This window comes from Indicator indicator, chromosome 20 (assembly GCF_027791375.1).
Source record: "Indicator indicator isolate 239-I01 chromosome 20, UM_Iind_1.1, whole genome shotgun sequence".
NCBI classification, from domain to species: Eukaryota; Metazoa; Chordata; class Aves; order Piciformes; family Indicatoridae; genus Indicator; species Indicator indicator.
The window spans coordinates 2,503,306-2,527,262 of NC_072029.1; the positions used below are offsets into that span (position 1 = coordinate 2,503,306).

Here is a 23,957-nt window from a genome sequence, read left to right on the forward strand (position 1 = left end):
AAATAAAAGAAAAACTACAGCTTGAGAAGTAATGGTCCTTCTTGGAAAACTGCTCTCTTTTTGGCTGGTTAACATGTACTGCTTGAAGAATTCCAGCCAGCTTTCCTCTTTTGAGAACGAGATCGATGGCTTCTAGAAAATTGGTGGAAATTGCTACTATGGGATGAGGAAAAACTGATACCAAAAATAAAATAAAATAAAATAAAATGCCCTTTGCTCTCCAGCACTTCCTTAGAAAGCTCCACTGAGGCATTCACTGGCTGCTTCCAATCCACTTTTGCATGACTGAAGGCTATGGCCTCATCAAGTCCTGGATTGCCAAGTATCCTCTTCAAAGATAAAGAAATGAAATGCTGAAGGCTGTCATCTGTTCCACAGCATCAGATCCACCTACCCCTGCAGTCACTTGCTGGCTTCTCCAGCCACTTGACAGTTTGTCTCTGCATCAAACTGGCTGTTCCAAACCCCACAGCTGGTTACCATTTAGCAGTTGTATTTTTAATATACAGTTCTCAATCTAGTGGTTAAAAAAAAAAATAATTAATAATTAATCTTAAGGTCATGGGGTTTACATACAGCTTGTGTCATGTACCACTGCCATGGTTTAGAGTAAATGGAATGATGACCTAGTAAAAGAAAAGTCAACTCCTCCTGAGGTCTGATCCAGTCCACAATGGCTGCTGTACAATGCAAGACAGCACCCTGCCCCATGATGTGCCCAGATTTCTTGTGTCCTGCTCTAAAACATCCAAATTCAGCTGGCATAAGGCTAAAACAAGTTCCCATCATGACTTCTGAAGCAGTTACCACAGGGTGCATTTGATTAACAAGAGGTGGGAAGAGGGAGAGAGGAAAAAAACATCATGCAGAAAGTGAAAATAAACCAAAATTATTTAGTGGTTCTTTTAAAATTAAAATTAAGACAGAGATAGTGCTAAAGAAACTGCATCTGAAGAAATTGTTTTAAAACAACAACATATGATTGGACTGAAGGGGACAGGCACTTCTGATTTTCTACCATCTTCCCAACCTCTTTCTTGGGTGTTTGATATGTCTGCAGCATAGTGGACCCAACATTTGTTGAGCTGTGATCAAAAGATGGGGATAGGAAGCTGTCGTTACCAGGTTTACCCTCCTCCCAGTGGGTGTCTTTGTCAGGGCCTTGTTTGCTCCATGTGCAGAAACTCCACTGAAGGAACCACCAGGTCTGTTCCTGCTCACCTCACACACCTCTCTCCAGTTTCAGAAGGGGAACACGTGGCCACTTCCCCTTCCATCACGTTCAAAGCAGAAAGATCTTTCTTTTGCATCTGCTTAGCTCTCTGAAGTAGTTGGGTAATTCTCAGGACTCAAGTAGTAGAGGTTATTTATGCCAAGGAGAATGTATTAGCCCAGGAGTCCACGGAGGATTGATGAAGCAATGAAGATGTTCCAAAGTCCCACGGTGTGTCAAACTGCGCAGACGACGAAGGTGAAGGTCACGCTGGTGTCTAACCCAGGCACTTATTTCCACATGGTTGGACCTCATTAAAATTCAGTCTGCAGGAAAATGAAAAACAACAACAACCAAAAAGCCCCACAAACCAAAAAAAAAAAAAAAAAAAAAAAGAAAAAAAAAAAAAACCCAAAAAACAAAACAGCAACACAGCTGGGTCACCTGTACCCTACAAAGTGCTTATGTCTCAGCATAGCTTTCAGCTCCCAGAAGGTCACTCAAACCCTGTTTGTCTCCATAATGCAGTTCTCATAGATCACCAGCGCCCGTCCCCGAGGGTTGCCATCGAGACCCATCAGTCTTTGCAGGTGTAAACCTCTTCTCTCTGGGTGCACTGCTTGCATTCCACATAGCAGCACCAGCGGACCTGGCACTGGCAGGGGCGGGTGACCACCCGGCTCTGCGTGTTGTGCCCTCGCCCGCAGCAGATGCTGTCGCAGTTCTTGTCTTTGTAACACTTCCTGCCCGAGGTGCCGGGGGAGTATCTGCTCATCATGCAGAAGCTGGGGGAGTCGTCAATGTAGACGAGATCCGTAGTCCTTGGGATTTGATCACTGTGGCCAGGGATGGACTTCTTGGGCGGGGAGATGTCTCCTTCTCCCGTGGCCTCGTTGGTCGTGCTGCCCACTTTGAGCGATGTCTCGTACTTCTGCTTCAGCTGCTTCCCTATTTCGTGGAATGGAGAGAGCTGCCTCCAGCACGTTCTGACAGTGCAGGATCCAGACACCCCGTGGCATTTGCAGGTTGTCTCCACTCCAGCTTTGATGACCTGCAGACACATATGGCCCCAGAAGAAGATCAGTTACTGAGGAAGGAATCAAGGCAGAGAGAAAAAAAAGAAACTAAACAAAACAGAACAAAAAACCCAACACATTTGCTAGAAAACACTTCTGGAACTCAAAGTTGACAACACCAAAACTACCCATTGAAGGACAGAAAACACACACTACAGGAAATATCTTTTTTTGGAAGGATCCCAGTTTCCAGGAATGTGACATTTACCTGCCAGAATATTATTAGCTAGTTAATAATACCATCAAAGTGTTCAAAGGCTGTCTGGTGCTGGCACACTTCTACACAGAGGTGTGAAGCTATGATGCAACTAAGAGATTGACATATAATTTCATGCCTACTTATCTGTTTTGATGAGAACAAGAAGATAAGATGTAACAAAAGTGGAAGGAGCTGGTTTAGTGGAGAAAAGAGGGAGATCACTGCTGTAGCACACACAAAGACACAGCTATAGTAGCACAGGCTCCAGAACATGAGTGTGGATGGTAGGAACCCTCTCCATACCACAACACACAGGATATCACCTTAGAGTCACGTTCCTCCAAGTTAGCAGCACAGGCTCAGTAGAAACATGGTTAAGCTGTGATGTTTCCACCAGCAGCAACCAGGCACAGCATCCCACCCAGTCCACTTGAGTGGAGAAAAATCCTTCTGTAGCTGAGACAACTCCTTGAGAACAGCTTGAAACACCATCACCAAAGATAGCAGCTCAAAAAAAAAAAAATCCAGGTAGCTTCTGCCTCTCCAACCTGTGTTCAGGATCATATTCTGGAGTGTGGTAAGTCCCTTTCAAAAGGAGCTGCCAATTTATTTTCTGCTGGCAGTGAAGCCACCTGCACATGCCTTTAAAAACAAAGAGCCTTATTGCTTGCTGGCCAATCACCTCTTTACTGAAGCACAGAATCAATGGTCATTCATCTTGGAGAGAGACAAAGATGATCTCCAGAGGTCCCTTCCAACCCCTACCACTCTGATGTGTGCTAACATCCCCCTGGGTGCTGTAAAGGACCCATCATTTGGCTGATGTCAAACAATGAATCCCATCCATTTCAAATCAAGCCACAGTAAAGAGATGTCACAGCACAGAAGCCATCTCCTTATAAACAAGGTCTGAATCATAGAATCATAGAACTGTTTTGGTTGGAAAAGCCCTCTAAGATCATCAGGTCCACCCATCAAACTAAGATCACATGGCCATTAAACCATGACCCCAGGTGACATGTCCACACGTTTCTTGAACAGCTCCAGGGATGGTGACTCCACTACCTCCCAGCACAGCCTGTTCCAATGCCTGACCACTCCTTCAGCAAAGAATTTTTTCCTAATCTCCAACCTAGACCTCCCCTGGCACAGTTTCAGGCCATTTGCTCTCATTCTATCACCTGATACTAGCGAGAAGAGACCAACCCCCACCTCACTACAACCTGTTCTCCTCTACCTTCTCCAGAGATAGATCTATTCCTGGGAGTCCTCCCTGAGCAACATGAGAGCAGGTGTGTTATTTGGGCAGTCACAGATAACCTGCGTTTTGTCCACAGGTTATAAACAGATATTTAAAGTTTTCACTCTCCCTCCTCCAAACCCAGGTTACATCTTGACTGTAAGTGGGGAAGGTACCAGCCCTTAAAAACAGCAGATTAGAGCAGAGTTTGTTTTATAGAGCTGCCTCCTGTCAACTGAAAGAGCCCTGACTTCGGGCATCTATGGTGTCTACACAAGAAAATAAATCTTCCCCCCCCTGCCTCTGTCTGCCCATGATGGCACCTGCCCATATTATGGCCTCGTGACAGCAGAAGGCTGGCTCCAGGCCACTTCCTGACCATCCGGTTCTTAATGATTTGGCTGGATGGGTCCTGCTGAGCACCATGTGCAAACGGTGCAATAGGTCATGGACTCAGAATTGGGGTCTGGCCCAATCCTGATATTACAGAGACATTTTTAGAAAGACACTCTGCATAACAGGCAGCCTTCCGCAGAGCCAACCCAGCGGTCACACTTCATTCCTGTGACAGCCCAGACCTTTGCAAAATGCGAGCCAGTAACACACAGTAGCATTCAAACAAGTGGTGGGTTACAGAGGGAGAAGTGTAGCTGCTTCTAGTACTCAGCTGGCCGGGCTTGGCTAGGGGCTGTCACGCTTTGCGTGCCAAAGCGTCTCGCCAACTCTGCGAGAAATCCCACAACGGTAGAGCAGAGCCTACAGAGCACGTTCCAACACCCAGGGAAGAAGAAAAACAACCACCCTCACCCGCCCTGTCCCTTCTGGAAAGTCACTTTTCACTGGGTGTCCAAAAGCCAGCGCTGAGTTCGTGTGAAACAAAGCTCCTAGACCTGATTTCACGCCCAGCCCATCGGCAAACTGGGCAGCATTGCTGAGATACTTGCAGAAGGGCTGCACACTGAAGTCATTCATCAGTTCAGGCTTTTCTCAACTTTTCCACCTCCCTGCCAGCCCATCCGCATCTGCTCCACCTGGGAATGGAGACGACCACCAGTGTGCAGGAAATGGGAAAGCAAGAAACCAACAAGAATTGGCTCAGCTGGTAGCTGGGCTCCTGTGCACAGCCTTTGGGGCTGGGTGGACAACACAGAGGCAGGAAATGCAGGAAGGGAACCTGGACACAGGGCAGTTCTGGTCAGGAGCTGCCTCCAGAGCTCAGTGGGAGGGTTGACATTGCAGGTGCAGTATATCCAAGGCACCCACATTGGGGTAGTAGATATGGCACCACACGTGTTGGAAACCCAGATCCTGATGGATTGGCAGCTAGCAGATGGCAGCAGAGTGTCAGTCAGGGGTAGGCATGTAGGCTTAGGCACTTGAATCACATCAGCCAGCCAGGGTTGACCTCACTGAGGCAGATGCTTGAGTTTAAAAGCCTACATTTGAGGACCACCTCTAAACTCCCATCTGACTTCACGGTGCCAAAGCAGGTAGAGGATCCTGCACTGAAGCAGACATTTGCATGTGCTCCACTGAAGCACTGGTGGAGGTCTTCAGACTTCACCAACTGTGCTGACTGCACCTCTGCTAACAGGAGCTGAGGAGCTCAGCTTACACAAATGTCTAAACTGAGGTGCGTCTAACCTGTCAGCAGAATCCCACCCTCTGGGATCACACACAATCACAGAAAACATCCAGCTGGACAAAAACATAAAAGGTTTCCATTGTCCTCATCCTCATGCATGCATGCACCAACATGTGAACTTGGCTATTCTGCAAGTGTGGTACATCCCAACTGCCCCATGAACCTTCTCCCTGAAAGGGCTCAAGAAAGTTATGAGGCAGCTACAGTGAAAATCCTAGCAAACAAGAACCCCCAGCCAGCCCCCACTGCTGCTGTCAGACATGATGCAGCTACTCAAGGCAACGCACAATGGAGAACTCCTGCCTAAAGGCCCCTAACCACCCACGAGCCAAATGAGTCTTGGCAAAGCCTTTCTGTTTCCTGTCTTGTTCCCCAGCTTCCACATTGACTTTCCTCCTCTCGTTGCAGGCTCCTGTCAGAGACATTTAAATCCAACTCATTCCTCCAAGAAGCAGAGCAAAACTTATCCAAGTCAGCAAGTTGCTTGGAGCATTGTTGGGAGAAATCTTTCCTGGCTGAGCCCTGGGAGAAATGGGTAAATGTCTAGATCATGTTTTCAAACCTAGAGGGACTTCCAGGACAGAATAACTTAGGTTTTATTACCAAAAAAAGTCTAGCATCCACAAGGCAGAAGAAAACTTTAACACAAGCTTATTTCAAGAGCCACAGGTAGCTCCTGTTTTCTTTCCAAGTCACATCACACAGTTCAGTCTGATCTGCCTTCACCCTGCATAGGCTTGGAGCTCTCTTGAATACCATCACCAAGTACATGCTTCTTCTGTCTCTTCATAATGTGAAGAAAAATGTAATAGTATAAATGTAAAGCACAAAATATTTCCTGCTCCCTATGGCCTAAAATACTACAACTACCATAGCAGATGTCCCTTCCCATGGCAGAGGGTTGGAAGTAGATGATCTTTAAGGTCTTTTCCAACCCAAATTATGATTCTATGAATTACAGAATGCTAGGAGTTGGAAGAGACCTTTGCAGATCATGTAGTCCAACCCAGCTGCTAAGGCAGGTTAAACTAGAGCAAGTTGCACAGCATCACATCCAGGTGGGTTTTGAATCTCTGGAGAAGGAGACTTCACAACCTCTTTGGACAGCCTGGTCCAGTGCTCTGTCAAAGCTACAAATCAGCAGGGATGTAGTAACTCAAGAGTAACACCACAAGTGTGCATTTGAATCCATGTTGTGCTCTATGTTTTGGAGAGCATGAAAGGGAAGTTGATCAAAGACAACTAGTGGGTCAAGGATAGCACCACACAACAAAATGATGTCCTCCCACCCTCCCCTGAACAAGCACCTGGTCTGGTGGCCTCAAACAGGAGAGGAAAATCATAATCTTTGAGCAAATTTGCTTTACTTAGAAACACAAACCACAGTTATGACAGAGAGAGACCAAACTGCCTTTATTGGTGCTTGCTGCTAAGAGGAAATTAGATAGCACTGCAGGACCTCCTGCTCAAATGGCTTTACGAGAGCCATGGGGAGAAGGGATCACAGCAGAGCATTGCTATGCAACATGTAATCCTTCCCCACAACAATGGCTTGCTACGAAGCTCAGACTAAGTGCCCCTGTAAAGATCAGTCTCAGACATGCTGCAACGCACAATTTCTCAGTGTTTTAGCTGAAACGCCGAGGACAGATTCCCATTCATTCCCAGCTGGGTCACGGGGCTCTGGCAGTGGCTTTTCAGACAACTCTTGTCTGGGCAGCAGCAGCAGCAGCAGCAGCAGCAGGAGCAGCAGGAGCAGGCCGAAGCGGCCGCGCAGCCGTGGGAATTCCTCTGCTATAACTAAGCTGTCGTCATGGCTGGTCTGAGGCTCCAAGGCTTCAAACCATTTGCTATGGTTTGGGGGAAGAGGAGGGAGCAGAGGAACCTCCTTAGAGAAGCAGCTCACCCAGGAAAAAGCTTGCCCTTTCTCCTGCCTTCCTTTAGAGAGGCCTTGGGGATGCTTCTCTATGAATCAAATCCCTTCCATCCTCTATACACGTGCCCTCCTTCAATTTAAATAAGGCTTAGTTATCATAGGCATATTTAGATGGGAAAGGACCTTTAAAACACCTTATTCTCTCATTTGTTTGGACAGCAGCCATGGTCCCCATTTCTTCACAGTGCCCAAACAACCAGAAGACCAGGCTTGTCTCTTAATCACAGAATGGCTGGAGGTGGAAGGAACCTTAAAGATCATCTAATATCAGCATCCATGCCATGGGCAGGGACACATCCACTAGACCAGGGTACCCAAAGCCTCATCCAGCCTGGTCATAAACACTTCCAGGGCTGAGGCATCCACTACTTCACTGCACAGCCCTTTCCAGTGTCTCACCATCACTCCTCTGGCATCACTATTGGTTGAATGATACAAGCTTGACAGATCATTGGAAGTTTTCTTTTCTTTTTTGTTCCCTTTTTTGATTCTATCTTGTTGAAAAACACTCTTCTGAGATTGTCCTCAAATTGTTTTTTCCCCCTTCTCACTACCTCACCCTCCTTAATAACATGAACACTCCTATTTTAGCAAAATATGCATTAAAATGCAGACACTTAAACACAGAACCTGATTTCAAATTGAGAACTTTAAAAGTTTGGGGTTTTTTTTCCCCCCCTTCGATATTCCAAGTGTGCTTCACATGTTAAGAAAGCTCCACATAAACAACCAACTGCAATTACTGATGGGATATACCAAGCAATTTTTTTTCAACGTGTTGATTTCCAGACCTTTGAAAGATTTTTGGCTGAGTCAGGCTCAGCCTGAAAGAAGGAAGGGAAAAACCCAAAGGACACGCTTGTGCATTCCTACCTGTCATAACCTGGAGCAATTAATACTACTGGTGGCCCTGTAAGCTGAGCTGAGCATACAAAGTCAGGAGGCAGGCTCAGAGAGGTGGCTGTTTGCTAGGCTTGATTTGCACCTCACTAAAGTGTGATAGCAAATATTTCACTTGAAATACACCCTGACAGAAACTGCCTTAAAGATGTATTATATCTCTTTTTTTTTTTTTCCTGGATGCAGCAACATTGTTAGTAAGATCATATGGGTTTGATCAGGCATTGGAATAGGTTGCCCAGGGAGGTGATAGAGTCACCATCCCTGGAAGTGTTCAAGAAATGTGTGGCCATTGTACCTTGGGATGTGGCTTAATGGCCGTGGTGGACTAAGGTTGATGGTTGGACTCTATGATCTTGGAGGTCTTTTCCAACCAAAACAATTCTGTGATTAGAAAGAGGAATTCTTCAGCTATGAGGGTTCAGCAAAAGAGGATTGACATTTAAACTTGTCTGTTCAAACACCAGAGTTTGACTGGAATCATGTTTGCTAGTAGGAACCATGATGGGCACTGCTTGTAAACACTGTGCAACAGGAGATCAGGGTGCAAGCCTCTGCTTTGCTACGCCTGAGTGTGACCTTTAGTAAGTCACTTAATCTTTCTGGGTCTTGTTTTCCCCTCTGTACAAATGGGGATAGAGAAATGAGGAGGGTGGCATGCTCCAATAACGTGTTATGTGATAGCCTGAAGATCCTCAGACAGATGATAGCTGGGCAAACATCTACCTGATATGGAGAGTCCGTCTCTAGCACAGGAGGCACGTTCAGCCCTTGAGACAGATCCCTGCCAGCACTGCCTGAGGGGAAGAGCCATTCCTCACATGGACTTCCAAAACAAGCAAGTCAACAGCAAGGAGAATCATAGAATTTTGGTTGGAAGAGGCCTTTAGAATCATCAAGTCCAACCATCAATCTAACCCTGCCACGCCACTGCTAAACCATGCCCCTCAGCACCACATCTGCACACTTTAACTCTCTCCAGGCATGGTGTCTCCACTTCCTTCCAACCTAAACCTTCCCTGGTGCAACTTGAGTCTGTTTCTTTTTGTCCTCTTACTTGATCCTTGAGAAAAGAGACCAACCCCTGTGTGAAGTCCATGCACCTCCCACTATCCTCTCCAGAGCATCCCACATGGTTTGAGACGCAGGCATAAAATGTCTCAGGATGGGTCAGGACTTGAACCCTGCATCAAGGGTGACAAGGATCCTTCAGAAACATGCAGCTGAAAGACATGAGCTGATAGCATGAAAACAATTAAAGCAGCCTTATGAAGGGAAGCAGTTTCAACAGGGATATCACTTCAAGGCAGTTTTGGGGGAAAGAACTTTCTTGTTCTCCATTTCTACCACACCATAGTTTTGCACTAAACACTCCTGGCCCTCCAGAAGACTGTGGTCTATCCCTGATTTCAGGGTCCTGAAGGCAAAGGCTGGCTTTTGTCCCTCCTTCTGGGAGGATAAAGGGAAAAGGAATGAGAACATGACAATTATGTATTTTCCTTGGGTAACAGCAGCCCCCTTTAATAGTGCCCCTTGGATCTGTAAGACATGCTTGACCAGACATACCTCTGGAAGAGGTCAGCACTCCTGGGATTAAGAAACTTAGCAACGCTCCAAGGAGGGAGTTGGAAAGTCATGTTTAATGATACTTTGCTGAGAAACTGGGCAAATTTAATTAAAACATCACTTACTCGAGCCCAGTGGAACTAATTGAGTGCTCTAATATTCCGACTTTTCATTAATGGGTTACAAAAGAGGGCTGCACTTGTGTGTACAAGGCAGGCAGGACATAGAAAGGGAGAGTTTTAGCAAGGCTGCCTCTGCTTCATTTAATATAACCAAGAAACTTCATTGCTGGCAATAGAGCTTTAATACAGTTGATTTCTCCCACCACCCCCCTACCTCCCCCCTATCCCCTTGACATAGACACATCCCTCCAACACACAGCCTCCTCTCCACCCAGGACCCCTCTGAAAGAATAGCTGAATGAACAAGAGCAGATTTGGCCAGGGAAGGGAAATTGCTTTTTTAATAAGTGGTCTATTCAGAGCTCCTACTTTTCAATAAAGAGAAGGCTGGAGAAGTCTTGGTCTAATTACCTCATCCTCACACTAGACAAGCTCAGCCTTTCATTAGTGATTGAGGTCATATCATATAACTTTGTGAGGCATCATGGGCACAACATGTGCAGTGGTTATTTCATTGGTGGTGGCAAAGTTAGTTAGTCAGCCCAGTAAGGTTGGTTGAAAAAAAAACAAAAAAACAAAAAAACAACAAACCCAAGAAAACCAACAGTAAAATAATAATTAAATGAGAACATCTACCAAGAGACACTAAAACTAGGTGGGATAGGATAATGTCATGCTCACAGAAATGCACAGATTGCAAGTGTGACACCATGGAGAAACTGCCCTGTTGGCCAGAAGGTTACAGAGCTGGTTGCCAAGTCAGGCAGTTAAGCACAGGTCCCTTTTTTTTCTGGTGGGTTTCAAGGGAGTATTTATACATTTTTGCCACAGTTGGGAAGGATTATGTGTTGTTAAGAATCAGTGAGGGATCAGCAAGCTTGGGCTGTATTTTTAATAGATATTGCTCTGCTTTCTCAAACACACAGATGGCCATCCACATATCCACTGAATGTACACCAACATAGGCTGGCACTGCAGAAAGCTTCTGCAGCAAGCCAAAGTAATGGAAAAGAGTCTTTGCACTGTTTTGGACTGGTTTGAGAATGGACAAAAGTTTCACAGAATTTGGGTTGGAAGGGACTTTTAAATGTCATCTAGTCCAACCAACCTGCAGTGAGATCTTCAGCTAGAGCAGGTTGCTCAAAACCTCATCCAATGTGGCCTTGGGAGTTTTCCAGGGAAGGGGCTTCTACCACCTCACTGGGCAACTTGTGTCAGTGTTTCACCACCCTGATTGTAAAATATTTCTTCTTTACACCTAGCCTAATTTCAGTTCATGCTTGTGTGGTTTCACTAACAGACACAAAATGTGTGTGGTTTGCTTAGAGGAAAAAGGCAGCAGGTGCTGGACCAGGAATTCAGGAGTGTTGGCTTCAATCTCCTGCTTCATCATCAGCATGCTGAGAGGAGAGGAAATGGCCTCAAGTAGTACCAGGGGTGGTTTATGTTGGGTATTAGAAGAAATTTCTTCACTGAAAGGGTTCTCAACCACTGCAGCAGGCTCCCCAGGGAGGTATTTAAAAGACACAGATGTGGTGCTGAGGGGAGCAGATGTGGTACAGTTAGAGAGAGGTTTGACTTCATGACCATGGTTGGTCTTTTCCAACCAAAATGATGCAATGATTCTAAAAAGGTCAATGCTAAAGCTTTAAATAATTTCCAATATTTTGAAATCTGAAGCAAGTGCTGCAAGTTTTGACCTTGAAATTCCAAAGGCAGCCTGAGTCCTCATCTCCAACACCAACACCTCTGATCATCATCTTAAAAGAACCATACTGTACCAGTGCTGCAAGCCCACACAGCTTGACTACAGGGACTTGATCTTGAACCACCATCCTCCCAAAGCCTTCCTTCTCAACAGGGAATGAACTGTGGCACAGGAGCAGAAACAGAGAAATCTTTTCAAGTGGTGCTGCAAATAGGCAAGGAAAGCTGTCAGACAGCAATCCCAACTCAGACACGGTGTGGGAGGCCAAAAATAGGAACACCAGATCACTGACCTGCAGCAAAGGTCTTTGACTTGGATTGCCATGAGGGCTCTCGGTGTCTGGACAACCGTCACAACTGTTACTCAGCTGTTTAGCTGCAGATATTACACCAGTGCTTAGACACCACTGCCAGTGACTAGAGCCTGACCCTGCCAAGTAAGGTGGAGGCAGAGGATGGTGGAGAGTCCCTGACATCTCCCTGTCCCCTGGGAACTCAGTGGGATCAGAACAGAAAGGCATGAAGAAAGGAGAGATTGACTCTCTTAAGACAGCTCATCCCTGGAGCTGGTTTAGCTCCAAGTCACATAGCATAGAGCAGACACCTAAGCTACATTCAAGACTGGGTCTCAGCCACATGGGCATCCTTCCTGTAGCTACTGGGTTGAAGAGCACTGGGAGTTAGGTCAAATTCCTTGGGCAAATTTTTTAGCCCCATTGCCTTTGGGAGGAACATATCCTTGCAGTTACAAGAACATGCCAATGGCACCTAACGCCTCTTCCTTGCAGGTTTTGATGGGACTGAATTATATGACTTTGGAAAGGGAGGAGAGCTGTGACATCTCAGAGCAAATCTCTAGCATGAAATCACAGCTTCCATGGACCATCTTCTCCGTTTTCAGCCCCATCTGCTACCCAGCCAACTCCAAAGAGTTGGAACAGGCCCTTGGGAACAACCAGCCACAAGGATTAAAACAAATTTCATCACCCTGCAAAGCCTATTCCACACACCAAAGAGCTGCAACAGGAGTTCAGAGGCACTGAGCCTTTTAATCCAGAGGCAGGAAAGCTGTCAGCTGAAGCCAGACACCAGCTAAATCCAGGATATTTCTAATCCTGATCTCAGTGCTGTCTAGGAGCATCTGGTGGTGGGGAGAGGGGGAGACTTTTGCTGGCCAGCTCTCGCTGGTGACATTCTCTTATACCCCAACTCTGTCACAAGGAATGACATTTTATGCATACACACAGGAACAACTGAGCTGGGGTGGTGATTCCTAGAATGCACAACTGGCTGGGCTGCATTTGCCTGGGAAACTGGAGCTCCAGGTCCCCCCATCCCAGCCCCAACCCTCCATCCAATCACACGGACAATAACAAGGCTGGAAGTCTATTTATAGCCTTACAGTATGTCCCTCTTCGAGGTTGGGGCAATGAAACACTGATCCTAGGCACCTGTGCTGGCCAGTCTAAGGGATTTTTGTGTTTGGGCAACTCCAGGCTAGGTACAGCCAAAAGAATTATGGGAGAAGGTGGAGAGCCCCTTCCTTTCACAGAATCACAGAATGTTAGGGGCTGGAAGGGACCTCGAGAGATCATCCAGTCCAACCCCCCTGCCAGAGCAGGAGCACCTATACCAGGTCACACAGGAACTCATCCAGGCAGCTCTTGAATACCTCCAGAGAGGGAGAGCCTGCTCCAGCGTTCTGTCACCCTCACAGTGAAATAATTCTTCCTTCTGTTTCCATGGAGCTTCCTCTGTCTCAACTTCCACTCTTTGCCCCTCATCCTGTCATTGGGCATTGCTGACAAGAGCCTGGCTCCATCCTCTGGGAACTCACCCTTTAAGTATTTATAACCATGAATGAGGTCACCTCTTAGCCTTCTCTTCTCCAAGGTGAAGAGCCCCAGCTCCCTCAGTGTCTCCTCATAAGGAAGATGTTCCACTCTGTTAATCATTTCTGTGGCTCTGCACTGGACTCTCTCAAGCAGTTCCCTGAGGTCCTTCTTGAACTGAGGGGCCCAGAACTGCACACAATATTCCAGATGTGGCCTCACCAGCACAGATTAGAGAGGGAGGAGAACCTCTCTCGACCTACTGACCACAACCCTTCTAATACAACCCAGGATGCCATTGACTTTCTTGGCCACAAGAACACACTGCTGGCTCATGGTCAGCCTTCCATCCACTAGGACCCCCAGGTCCTTTTCCCTTTCACTGCTCTTCAGCAGGTCAGTCCCCAACCTATACTGCTGCATGGGGTTGCTCTTTCCCAGGTGCAAGACTCCACACTTGCCCTTGTTGAACTTCATTACATTTCATAGAATCATAGAATCAGTCAGGAAGGGACCACAAGGATCATCTAGTTCCAACCCCCCTGCCGTGGGCAGGGACACCACACACACCTCACATTTCTCCCTGTCCTTCCCCTTCTCTTGAAGCACAGCAACACAACCAGGGCATAGTCCCACAACTGAGACATCATCACTCTAGAAGGCTTGCTCCATCCACTTTGCATCCAAGTTATTTCCCCCAACAACAACAGCAGCAGCAGCAGGAATCCCCACCCCGAGCAGCCCTGCTTCGCACCTTCATGCCCACGAGGTTATTGTGGAAGTCCACCCTGGCTCGCAGGTCCTTATTGGGCTTCCTCCCCAGGAACTCCTTGACGAACTTGTTGCTGTACTTCAGGTTGTCGCCGCAGCCGCCCCACTGCCAAGCCTCGCGGTTCTCCAGGTCCGGGGCCTCGTCGCAGGTGCAGCGCTCCATGCGCCCCGCGCTGCACGCCTTGGCCATGGCGTGTGTCAGCCCCGCCGAGGAGATGGCGTACAAGAAGGCTGTCTCCTTGAAACCTGCAGCACAGAGGAGGGGGTGGCTTTAATTGCAGCTAGAGCAAAGAAAGAAGGTGAGGGCAAGGCAGAACCCATTATGAGAGGAGCTTTCACAGTATCACAGTGTATTAGAGGTTGGAAAGGGACCTCAAGAGATCATCAGGTCCAACCCCCCTGCCAGAGCAGCATCACTTAGGGGAGTCTGCACAGGAATGCATCCAGGTGGGGTTGGAAAGTCTCCAGAGAAGGAGACTCCACAGCCCCCCTGGGCAGCCTGTTCCAGGGATCTGTCACCCTTACTGTAAAGAAGTTTCTCCTTATGTTGAGGTGAAATCTTCTATATTCTAGCTTGGACCCCTTGTTCCTTGTCTTATTGCTGTGCACCACCCAAAAGAGCCTGGCCCACTCCTCCTGACACCCACCCCTCACATATTGATAGACATTGATCAGATCTCCTCTTAGTCTTCTCTTCTCCAGACTAACCACCCCCAGGGCTCTCAGTCTCTCTTCACAGGGGAGATGCTCAAGTCCCCTAAACATCCTTTTGGCTCTCCATTGGATTCTCTCCAGCAGGTCTCTGTCTTTCTTGAACTGGGGAGCCCAGAACTGGACACAGGATTGCAGGGGTGAGGGAAGGGAAGAGTAGACGGGGAGAAGAACTTCCCTAGACCTGCTGGCCACACTTTTCTTGATGCATGTCAGGATCCTATTTGCTCTCTTGGCCACAAGAGCACTTTGCTGTCCCATGCAGAACTTGCTGTCCACCAGCACTCCAAGGTCTTTCTCTGTGGAGCTGCTTTCCAGCAGGGCAGCCTCTAACCTGTACTGGTGCATGTTTTCTTTATGTAAAGCACACTGAGCTCTACATACACCACTGATGGTGTAAAGGACAGAGTGGATGGCAAGGAATGATAGGCAGGGCTGGCACAATCCAGGATTCAAGAATGTAAATGCAGGTGCAGTTTCACCAGAGCAGTACCATCACCATGGTACAGCAATATTTCTACCAAAGGGATATCACAGAGCAGGAGCCCATCAGACTTCCAGCCTGATGGTGGAGGTAGAAACCCTGAGCACTCATTGTTCTTCCCTTTCCCCTTGAAGAAAACCACTGGGTCCTCCTCCAGTCCAACAAAGCTCTTATGACAGAAGGCACCTGAGGGCTGGGCAGGTGGTGCCTGTCACCCTAGGCAGCCCCTCACTAAAATGCCTCAAAATGCAGCTTATCCCTCAGCCCTTTTGTGCACAACCCTATTGTACACCTCCATGCCCACCTGCAGAGATGCAACAGCAACAACTGCAAGAGGAAAACTGAGGCATGGAGCCATTTGTAATTTTGCTCTAATGATAAAAGCCAGGAAGAAAAAGCAAACCTGGCAGTATTTATAGCTCCTCATTCTCCAGCTATGGAAGTTGTAAATGACTGCATATTTGAGATGCAATTCCAGAACAGCTTTGGATTTGACTCAAGAAATCCCCCACTCCAAAATAACACAAGTGGAGGGTGACAGTAGGAGATATATCTGTGTGCTGGTGAGTCAACCAAGGACATGCAGAGACACTGCCAGGTCATTTTTGGAACTGTTCCTTGGGAGGTGCATGGTAGTCCAAGCAAGCTCATGGGGTGTTATCCTGGCCCATTCCCAGAACATGCCTTCCCAAAGCACTCCCAGGTGCACAATATTGAACTTCAGCAGAAGACTGAAGAAGAAAATCCAATCCAGAACTCTGAGGTTTGCTCCTCCTAAAGGGGCTGACCCAAGACAGGCTGCAGTAGGAATTGTCCAAGTGTCTACTGCTCACTTGGAAAAGAGAAGCACAAACCTCCCCTTCACTTGAAGGAAGGTTAAAATCAAAAAAGGCTCAACTCCACACTTGAGGACACAGTAAAGAGTGGTCAGCACTGAGAAACCAAATTTGATGGCTTTTCCTCTGTTTACTCCCTGAAGTTAGACCATGTCCTCCGGCACACCAGAAGCATCCTCCGCACTGCAAACTCTCATTGCAGGTGGTAGGAGAATTCCTTACTCAATTCACATCAAACCTCACAGACATGCCAACCACCAAACTCCTCTGGGTACAAAACACCTTCTAAGCAGCCTTCACCTTTCCTAGACTAGTTCAGCTTTTTCCAGGTTACACCTCACACTGACACAACTGCCCACATGCCTGTCAGACAGATGCCACTGCTCCCAACCCGCCATGCTCCTGGCTTGAACGATTTGCCTCTTGCCACCACTACTACTTGTGCTACAAAATGGAGAAGTACCAATGTGCTAACAGGAAGTTCTTGATGGAATAAGGCATGGAAATCCCTGGAGAGGTTTTTTTTACTGCAGTTAGTAGCAAATACTCTGGATGTAGCTTGGTTTAGTTGGTAGCCCAGATCTACAGTCTGCTTGAAGGCTTACTGGGCTGTTTAGCCTGGAGAAGAGTAGCCTGAGAGGAGATCTTCTCAATGCTCAGCAAGAGCTCATGGGTGGGTAGGCAAGAGATTGGGGCCAGACTCTTATCAGTGGTGCCCAGAGATAGGACAAGGGATAATGGGCACAAGCTGGAACACAGAAAGTTCCATCTAAACATAAGGGAAAACTTATTTGCTGTGAGGGTGCTGGAGCCCAGGCTGCCAAGAGAGGCTGTGGAGTCTCCTCTGGAGACTATCCAAAGCCACCTGGCTGTTGTGATCCTGCACAACCTGCTGTGGCTGACACTGCTTTAGCAGGGGGGCTGGACCAGAGGTTCCCTTCCAAGCCCCAGCACGCTGGGATCCTGTGAAGCACTGAATTCAGAGCGGTTGTGAAGTCTCAGCAGAGCAGCACTGAAGGCAGAGCAGGTCTGACAGCAAGCCAGGAGGAATGGTTTGCCAGCTTCTCCCCTTCCATCAATCTCCCCATCAGCTTCAGCTCTGCTCCTCCCACTCCCCCATCACTGGAAGCTTCACAGATTCCCAGTGCCCATCAGCATGGGTATCATCTCACCCACAAGCAGCTCAGGCAGCTTCCAAGCAAGTCCATGTGACATTTGGCTCTGGCCAGGTTTAAAGCCATCTCTGCCACGCACTATTTGATTGCACCAAGATATTTTGTAACAAGATAATGAGCTTTAAATCAATGCAGGCATTCTAACCCCCAGCACATCGACAGCCTGCCGCCCGCCCCTCTCCAGTTTCAACCATTTCCAAAACTGGTCCTGAGTATCCAAAGAGGATAACGAGTCCCTTAAACAATCCCCTCGTTATTTTAAGAAATGGGCTGCATCAGCCCAAAGCTGCAAACCAACAGCCAGCCAGTTCTGGTGACCAAGTGCAAAAATGGAAGGAGAAGCTTTTCTTACACTGCAGGGATTTTTTTTTTTTGCCTTTTTTTTTTTAGTTTATTTTTTTTCTTCCCTCCTCAAAAAAGCTGCAATGATCCTGGAGGAGAAGGAACAAACCCACACCAACATATTGGAGTAGCTGTGTCTTAGCTGGTGATCCATGTGCCCCTTTGCCCTGGGGTATCACTTGTTTCAATGCTGAACCAGGAACCAGCAGCTCCTGGAGAGGAGGAGAAAGATTTACAGGGCAGCTTGTTATGCTGCAGGACCAACATCTGAAGGATTTACAGCATGGGTGGAGGGCAGAGATGTTGCAGGGGCATAAAACATGGAAGAATAAGACAGCAGGCAGAGCCTTGCAAGCCTCAGAGCTAGCATTTATTACTGGGGGTCCTGACAAGGGGTGAGGGGATGGAGGGTTCTCAGAGGTGTTTTAAGGCAGCTCAGCTTCAGGTTGGTTTGAAATGCCCCTCAGAGGAGTAGACATCTGAAGGAACAAGCTGTGGCCTCCAGGTGTCAGCATGAGAAAGTGCTTGGCCTTCCCAAGGCACCACTAATCCAGGGACAACTTCTGGCATGCAAGGATATTTTTAAACGCCTTGCAGCTCTGGCTGGACCTCTTGGGTTTCATAAGGACTTTCCTTGTTTCCACCACAGGCAGTGACAGTGCACTGGTTAAGATTCAGTGCTTCTGGATTACTCCTGCTCACTAATTAGCAATGGGAGGAAGCTTCACAAATCTCTGCTCTTATCTTTGAGACTGTCAGACTCTGGGTTTCTAAGTTCAGTTCTACTGCTGAGTGTGGGACTTTCAGGAAGTCACTAAAAGCCTCAAGAGCCATTTGGGAAATGTTCCTGATGCACTGGACTGTACTGGGACGGGGCAGGGCTATGTGAAGTAGCACAAAAGGAGATTTAGAAAAAAAGAAAAGTGTCTGCTCTTCCAGCAATCTCTTCTCAGTGTCTGGTCAGCTCCACCTGAGCTGCTGTAAAGGGTGTGGGAGTTACCCACCACTCATCTCAGGAGCTTTTCCCTGAGTACAACAGGAACAGGACACAAACATCTGCACATTTTGCTCTGCACTATGTCAGGGTTCTCCTTGCCTCCTCGATCAGGACAGCTCAGAACAGTCTGTTTTGCCTCACTGCCCTTCACAAGGCAGTTCCTCAACTTTTCCTGAAAATAAGGAAAAAAAGTAAAACAGAAAAAGGGACAGCTTTGGGAACTTCGTTTTCCCCTCCAACCACAACTCAGTTTCTGGCAGAAATGAAGAGTGTGTCCAAAGAAGAGCAACAAAGCTGGCTGAGAAGTCTAGAGAAGAAGCTTTCTCAGGAGTATCTGAGGGACCTAAGGTTGTTCAGCCTGAGGGGACACCTTCTGGTTCTTTACAGCTTCCTGAAAGGAGGTTGGAGTTTGGTCTCTTCTCTCAAAGAAGAAGTGTAAGGACAAGTGGAAATGGCCTCAAGTTGCACCAGGGGAGGTTTAGACTGGACATCAAGAAAAGCTTCTTCCCCAAAAGGGTTGTCACACCCTGGAACAGGCTGCCCAGCCAGTAGTGGAGTCACCATCTTTAAAGGGATTTAAAAGATGTGTAGACAAGGTGCTGAGGGACGTGGTTTAGTGGTGACCTGACAGTGTTGCAGTCATGATTGGACTCAATGATCTGCAAAGCCTGTTCCAACCAAAAGGATTCTATGAGCCTACTGGCTGCAGACATGTGCAGAAACATCTCCAGCCTCCAAGGAGAGGAGCCATGTCCAAGAATGTGAAGCAGACAGAAGTTGCTTCATTAGTACAAGCAACATAAGTTACCACCATACAGCACATCCTTTGCCTGCTGTGCACTTTCATGAATCAGCTGAGCCTGGCTTGGTGTTTACAGGCTCACAGGATGTTAGTGGTTGGAAGGGACCTCTGAAGATCTTTGAGTCCAACCCCCCTGCCAGAGTAGGACCATAGAATCCCGCACAGGTAACAGAGGAACTCATCCAGATGGGTCTTGAGAGAAGGAGACTCCACAACCCATCTGGGAAGCCTGTTCCAGTGTTCTGTGACCCTCATAGTGAAGAAGTTCCTCCTCATGTTGAGGTGGAATCTCCTGCGTGGGAGTTTATATCCAATGCCCCTTGCCCTATCCCAGAGTGCAACTGAGCAGAGCCTGTCCCTTCCCTCTTGATGCCCAGCCCTCAGATAGTTACTAAATCCCCTCTCAGTCTTCTCTTCTCCAGACTAAAAAGCCCCAGGTCTACCTCTCCAGAAGTCTTTATGGACGCCTGGGGAGGTGCTGAGCCACCCCTTCGAGGATGCACCAGGATGAACGCTCTGCAAAAAGCCAGGGAAGTCAGCGGGTGCAGGAGGTGCCAGCACCCCTACCCGAGGTCCCATCCTGCTCACCTCTCTTTAGCAAGCTGGCTCGGTAGCGCCCCTCGAGGGTGCAGTTCCAGCGCTCGAAGCGGAACTGGTACTGGCACTCCAGCGCGCTCATGCTGATCGCTTCCATCAGGGTCTCGGCCACGCCGGGGTCCCGCCGGCACATCCTGCGCTGCTTCTTCTCCAGCTTCAGGCGGTCACAGACTTTGTAGTGAGCTTTGATGGCAGCTTCCTCCATTTCCGAGGTCAGAGGGAGGATGGTCAGGGGTTCGTTCCCCGTCAGCCTGCAGAGGAACAGAGGAGCACAGTGGTGAGGAGGGAAGGATACAGCTCGTGGTAGAAATAGAGGCTGTGGTGGGATCAGGCCCTGCTTGGGTGAGCACTTGTGTGGACCTGCTGATCTCAGGGACGTGGTTTAGTGATTGTGCCTTAGCAGCAGTGGGCTTGCAAGCTTAAAGGAGGGCAGTTGGACTTGATGATCTCAAAGGTCTCTTCCAAACTCAGCAATTCTGTGCATCTATTCTAGGATCCCTTTGTGAGGAGTGATTTTACATTGAGGCTCTCCTTTGTGTGGGGAAGGTAGGAGCAAGAGCTCCTTGAAATAAATGCTTGGATTTATGTTCTCTAACAGCCCTCAGAAGGCTTGCTTGGACGTAAGACCTCAATCTCCACCACAGGGCAGTGCAGAAAACTAAAACAGGAAAAAATGAAATGAATGTACCCAACTGCATGAACCTGGAAAACCAGCACAAAAAAAACCCCAAGATCATTACAGTCACTCTTCTGTGCATGAACAACAACAACAACAGGTTTTAGCTTATCAAGCAGAGACAGAACCTGCTTGGGAAGGGAAAGAACGATTCATCACAACAGATCCCAAGAGACACCAAGAATGCACACAGAGCCACCCTGTCCTCAGCAGAAATGATCTTGATGAAGCCACAGCCTAGGGTTTGAGAGCAGGATCCACTTTCCAGGTGATGCTTCCCAAAGCTTTTACACAGCAGAACAAGCTCAAAACTTAAAACATGATCTGAAGTAATTTGTGTCCCCTTGCCTTCCCCCCTCCCCTGCCTTCTCCAAGCACAAGGTCCTTGACTCACACAATGTGCCACAAAAGAAGCCAGAGTACTGTTCCAGGTGTCAAGTGACAAGCTGCTGGAAAAGGACCAAGCTGGCATCAACCCTAGGGAGCAGAGACACTGCAGGAACATCTGCTGGGCTCATGGGTGGTTTGTTGGCCAGGCTGCTCTCACCCCAGTCTCCTGGCACTGCCCTTTTCAGGCCGGGTGCCAGTCCATGCAGTCAATGGGAATCACTATGTGGGGTTTTGAAGGACCCAAAGACATGGAGTTTTGAAGGACCTGAAGATATTTCCCCAGCCAAAAAGGAAAGATTACTCCAAGTCAGGATTGAAAACACTGAAAGATTGCAGACCTGCAGAGGTGAACGCAGAAATGAGTTGCAAGTTCAGGTATCTCCATCGCTGGAGAGAGTCCAATGAAGGGCAATAAGGATGACTAAGGGAATAGAACATCTCTTACAAGGAAAGGCTGAGAGATCTGGAGCTGTTTAGCATGGAGAAGAGAAGTCTGAGAGGAGATCTCAACATTCAAAAATGCATCAAGTGCAGGTGTCAAGAAGAAGATGGGGACAGTCTCTTTTCACTGGTGCCTAGTGACAGGACAAGGGGCACCGAGCACAAACACCACCACAGGAAGTTCTGCCTCAACATGAGGAAAATCATCTCTGCTGTGAGGGTGCTTGGAGCACTGCAGCAAGCTGCCCAGAGATGTTTCTCTGTAGCCTTTCACAGCTGACAAGAGAATACCTTCAGCTTGCAAAGAAAGGAGGCAGCACAAAAGCATTTTCTACAGCTCCCCCACTCCAGCTGACCCTTCCAACTTAGCAGGTACTGTTCTGGTAAGTGTTCTGAAAAACACAAGCTGCAAGTATCATGCAGCAGATGGCTATCACAGTGTGGAGGGATACAGGAATTGATCCTACAGCCAAGATTCCTGCAGCACAATTGGTGATTGTGAACTCCATCCCTACCCTCCCTTTTTGGTGCTTGGCTTTGAAATACTTCAAAGTATGGTTTCCCACAGATCAGCTTTGCAAAACTTACTGATGGCACAGCCCCATTGCAGGAACTGCCAATAAAAGTCACCCAAATAAAATCAAAATAAAGTGAAAGGGATCTGGAGATGGTGAAAAATAGGATTTATGGTGCTGCAAAGCACCAGAGGACAAGCCTCCACCATCAGCTTAGAGCTACTGGATGGAAAATCTCCAGAAATAAGAGAAAATTGAAGCATTAAATGGACTGAACTACAGCATAGGAGGTTCCACCTTAACAGGAGGAGGAACTTCTTCACTGTCAGGGTCACAGAACACTGGAAGAGGCTCCCCAGGGAGGTTGTGGAGTCTCTGGAGACTTCAAAGACCCACCTGGATGCATTCCTGTGTGACCTGTGTTAGATTCTCTGGTCCTGCTCTGGCAGGGAGGTTGGACTCAATGATCTACAGAGGTTAATTGAACCCCTAACATCCTGTGATCCTGTGACTGATCATCAGCAAAGTCCATTTTCATTGCTCTGTGCAGAGGGCTTAGGTAGGAGTTCACCAGCTCCAGTATCTGAGACACACAGGTAATGGTCATAATGAGCTGAGAAAGCTGGGCCGCCATAGAATCACTGAATGCACTGGGTTGGAAGAGACCTTTAAAGTCCAATGCAGACACCCACTTCACCCCTTCCAAAGAAGGCAGCCCAAAAGGAAGATGCCAACATGATGCCCTATAAAGAAGGCAGGATCCCACCTTTTCCCACCTCCTGTTTCCTGACCCAGCTCTGCCCTGTTCTCACCCACTACAAGACAAGGGGACATGAGAAGCCAGACTGTTGGAAGAGCAGCCATGCAATAGCCATGCTGAACAAAGCCCTGCCCATCACTGCCTGTAGTAATTCCAGTGGCTTTAAAGCTGGTCTGGATCACAGTAAAGCAAGTTAATTAGGGAAGCATCTCCAGAACAAGACAAGGAGTTGATTTAGAGGAAAGGGGTTTTTCCCAGTCAAACAATTAAGATCTTCCAGGTGAGGACATCCATGAGGACAGCAGCACATGTGCATGCACACATACACTTTCCCTCCCCAGTCCTGGATGTGTGCCCATGTCAACCACGGGGACCCATGCAGCGACCTCAGCTCCACACACACATTCCAGCAGCCCCAGGAAATAAAAAGGGGTGAGGTGGCACTTTTCCTAGCATGGCATCAATAATAAACAAGCAGAGGCAAGAGCCAGGGAGAGCTGGAGCCCCCACCTGAAAAACACTGCCTTGGAGCTGCCGCTGCATGGAACCTTTATAATCCTATAAAGCTCTTTTATGCAACCTAAGGCTGAGTGAGGTCCTGTAAGGCAACGGTGTCAGTCGGATGCTTTCTCAGCTCCTCACAAAGACTGAGCTGTTCCTTCCAAGGACACTTTTTTTGGGGAGGGAGGGGTGAGGGAAGGGGTGAGGGAGGTGTTGTTTTTACTTTATATGTACCTGATCCACCACTGTTAAACTGTCAGGCAGCACGCTGGGCAACTGTATTACTTTGGATTTAGGGGCTCGAGCATGACATGAAGGTGAGTTTCTCCATTAGGAACTTGGAGAGAGACCAAGCAGCTCCTTGTATGCAACTCAGGAACGTATAACTCTGGACATAACTTTGGTCTCTATGAAGGCAGTATCATAGTTCCTGTGTGACCTGGTAGAGGTGATCCTGCTCTGGCAGGGGGGTTGGACTGGATGATCTCTCGAGGCCATTTTCAAGCCCCTGACATTCTGTGAT

The 23,957-nt window shown here is 47.8% G+C and overlaps 1 protein-coding gene across 1 annotated transcript in view; it reads right to left on the reverse strand.

Annotated features, from left to right (window-relative positions):
• Positions 1-1,790: 1,790 nt before the first annotated feature.
• Positions 1,791-23,957, reverse strand: part of WNT9A (Wnt family member 9A) — a 56,051-nt gene continuing 33,884 nt past the window's right edge. Inside the window, exons 2-4 of the mRNA XM_054390200.1 lie at positions 20,143-20,402; positions 14,191-14,453; positions 1,791-2,264 (exon numbers count right to left, since the gene is read on the reverse strand). Of these exons, the coding sequence (XP_054246175.1) occupies positions 1,791-2,264; positions 14,191-14,453; positions 20,143-20,402 (997 nt within the window). The remainder of the gene's footprint in view (positions 2,265-14,190; positions 14,454-20,142; positions 20,403-23,957) is intronic.